At 43.1% G+C, this 1876-nt stretch overlaps 1 protein-coding gene across 1 annotated transcript in view; it reads right to left on the reverse strand.

Annotated features, from left to right (window-relative positions):
• hmx1 (H6 family homeobox 1) overlaps nucleotides 1–1110 on the reverse strand; it is a 3210-nt gene extending 2100 nt beyond the window's left edge. The window contains exon 1 of the mRNA XM_028018598.1: nucleotides 633–1110. Within this exon, the coding sequence (XP_027874399.1) occupies nucleotides 633–897 (265 nt within the window). The 5' untranslated portion in view covers nucleotides 898–1110. The remainder of the gene's footprint in view (nucleotides 1–632) is intronic.
• Between the last annotated feature and the right edge of the window lie 766 nt (nucleotides 1111–1876).

Genomic DNA, 1876 nt, shown 5'->3' on the forward strand with positions numbered 1-1876 from the left:
GAAAAATCTGATTTTCATTGAAATGTCTGTGAGCAACCAATGTGACAATTATACCAGCAGCTTGTGATTATGTCAAAGCCATTAAGTGACACATCAGAGGGAGGGGCGCTCAGTTTGGATGTGATGGTGACAGTGGCACAAATGTCACTAAATGTGCGTAAAATCGTCACATTGTCGTGCCTGATCCATGCATGTAACCCTCTTGATATTTTTTATGATTTTTACAATGAACAGCAGCAATGACACAGTGTTTGAACAGGCATTCCGCTTCGAATGCATTCTAGCTTTTAAAGTCTGTCAAAGCCGAAACCTGTGAGAGAGAAAAAACCAGGGTCCGCAAAGGTTTAACGCCAGGCACGAAATATAACTGATCGCTTTTTCGATATTTAATTTAATTATTGGCCTTTTACGCACAGTTAAGCAAAGACAAATTAAACAAAGGTAAAATTCAAATTTAAAATATAATATCGAGTATTAACCAAACAGAATCGACGTGTAAATTTAATCAAGAAATATGTACATTACAGTGTTCAAATGCTTTGGTCGCTTTGGTTTCCCCTTTTACGCAGTGGACCAAAAAATAACCAAAGCTTTGTTCATTGAAATGTCATTTTCATGTTATCTTTACTCACTGCGTGGTGTTTCAAAAGCCCCGATGTCCACCACAGTCCCATCACGGGTGCACTGCATCGAAAAGTCTCTGTACGAGCAGCGGGACGTGGCGCTACAGCAGTCCAAAGCCGAGGGGCTCTTGTCGGTGTCGTGTGCGGTTTTCTCCTCGTCTTCTGCCGATACCGACCCCCGTTTCTCCCACCCCTTGCTCAGCAGATTCTCTATAAAGAACGACGAGCCTCTCGGTGGAGCGGGAGCTCCGTTGTCCGCCGGCCTGTCTTGCATCCTCTCTTTGATGTCACGGTGCTGTTGAGCAAATCGCCAGCGAGCGAATCCTCTTTCAATCGAGCGTTATCTACAGTCCAAGCGTTCATTTCAGACGTCGCTGCCTTCGCAGCGCGGCAGAGACGTGGATCTCCTCCTCGGTGCGGGCGGGACGAGGGGCAGACAGAGATGGAAACAGCATCACACGGAGATAAATCTAGTTCTGAGATTAATGAGCCGAGGAGTCATCCAGCGATTGGACGAACGCGGCGGCGAATGACGCTTTCTAAGGAGAGAATGACAGTGTCTCGTGCGTTAGTGTGTGTGTGTGTGTGTGTGTGTGTGTGTGTGTGTGTGTGTGTGTGTGTGTTCACGTGTAGGGCAGTCCCTCGAGGCCATGCAGACCAGAGGAATCTCTCTGTCCGAATTGCCGCACTTTCTTAATTTGGGTCAGTTAAAGTGCAAATCAAAGGGAATATCTGGACGGCGAGCATAAGTATATGAATCTATGTTGCCCTTTCAGTAAAAATAAAGGTACTCTGTTTTTCTCTCTCTTTTAATATTTAAAGAAAATATAGGTTTTCCAGTTCTAAGAAAGCTTGTTCGAAGTGGTTGGACATTTTTGGACATGATTAACTGCACTTTGGAGTTGGCCAACATGGACCAAATTCTTATGTCAGTTTTGATGAGTATTACTGAAGTAAATTTTTCTCTTTTAAAGATGCTGAGATAATCAATCAGTCAATCAATCAAGTTGATTTGTTCAGTACATTGGACCCGAAAACACCCCCCCCCCCACACACACACATATACTGTATATATGTTGACAGTATATATTTATATGGTACTTTTGTCACGTACCATCATTAGAATTATCAAACTAAAAACACGTGGGTTTTTAGTTTGTATTTATAGGAACTTAATGTTTCAGCTGTTTAGCAGTTTTCTGCAAGTTTATTCCAGATTTGTGGTGCCTAGAAGCTGAATGTTGCTTGGTTCT

This window comes from Xiphophorus couchianus, chromosome 5, assembly GCF_001444195.1.
Source record: "Xiphophorus couchianus chromosome 5, X_couchianus-1.0, whole genome shotgun sequence".
Classification (NCBI taxonomy): domain Eukaryota; kingdom Metazoa; phylum Chordata; class Actinopteri; order Cyprinodontiformes; family Poeciliidae; genus Xiphophorus; species Xiphophorus couchianus.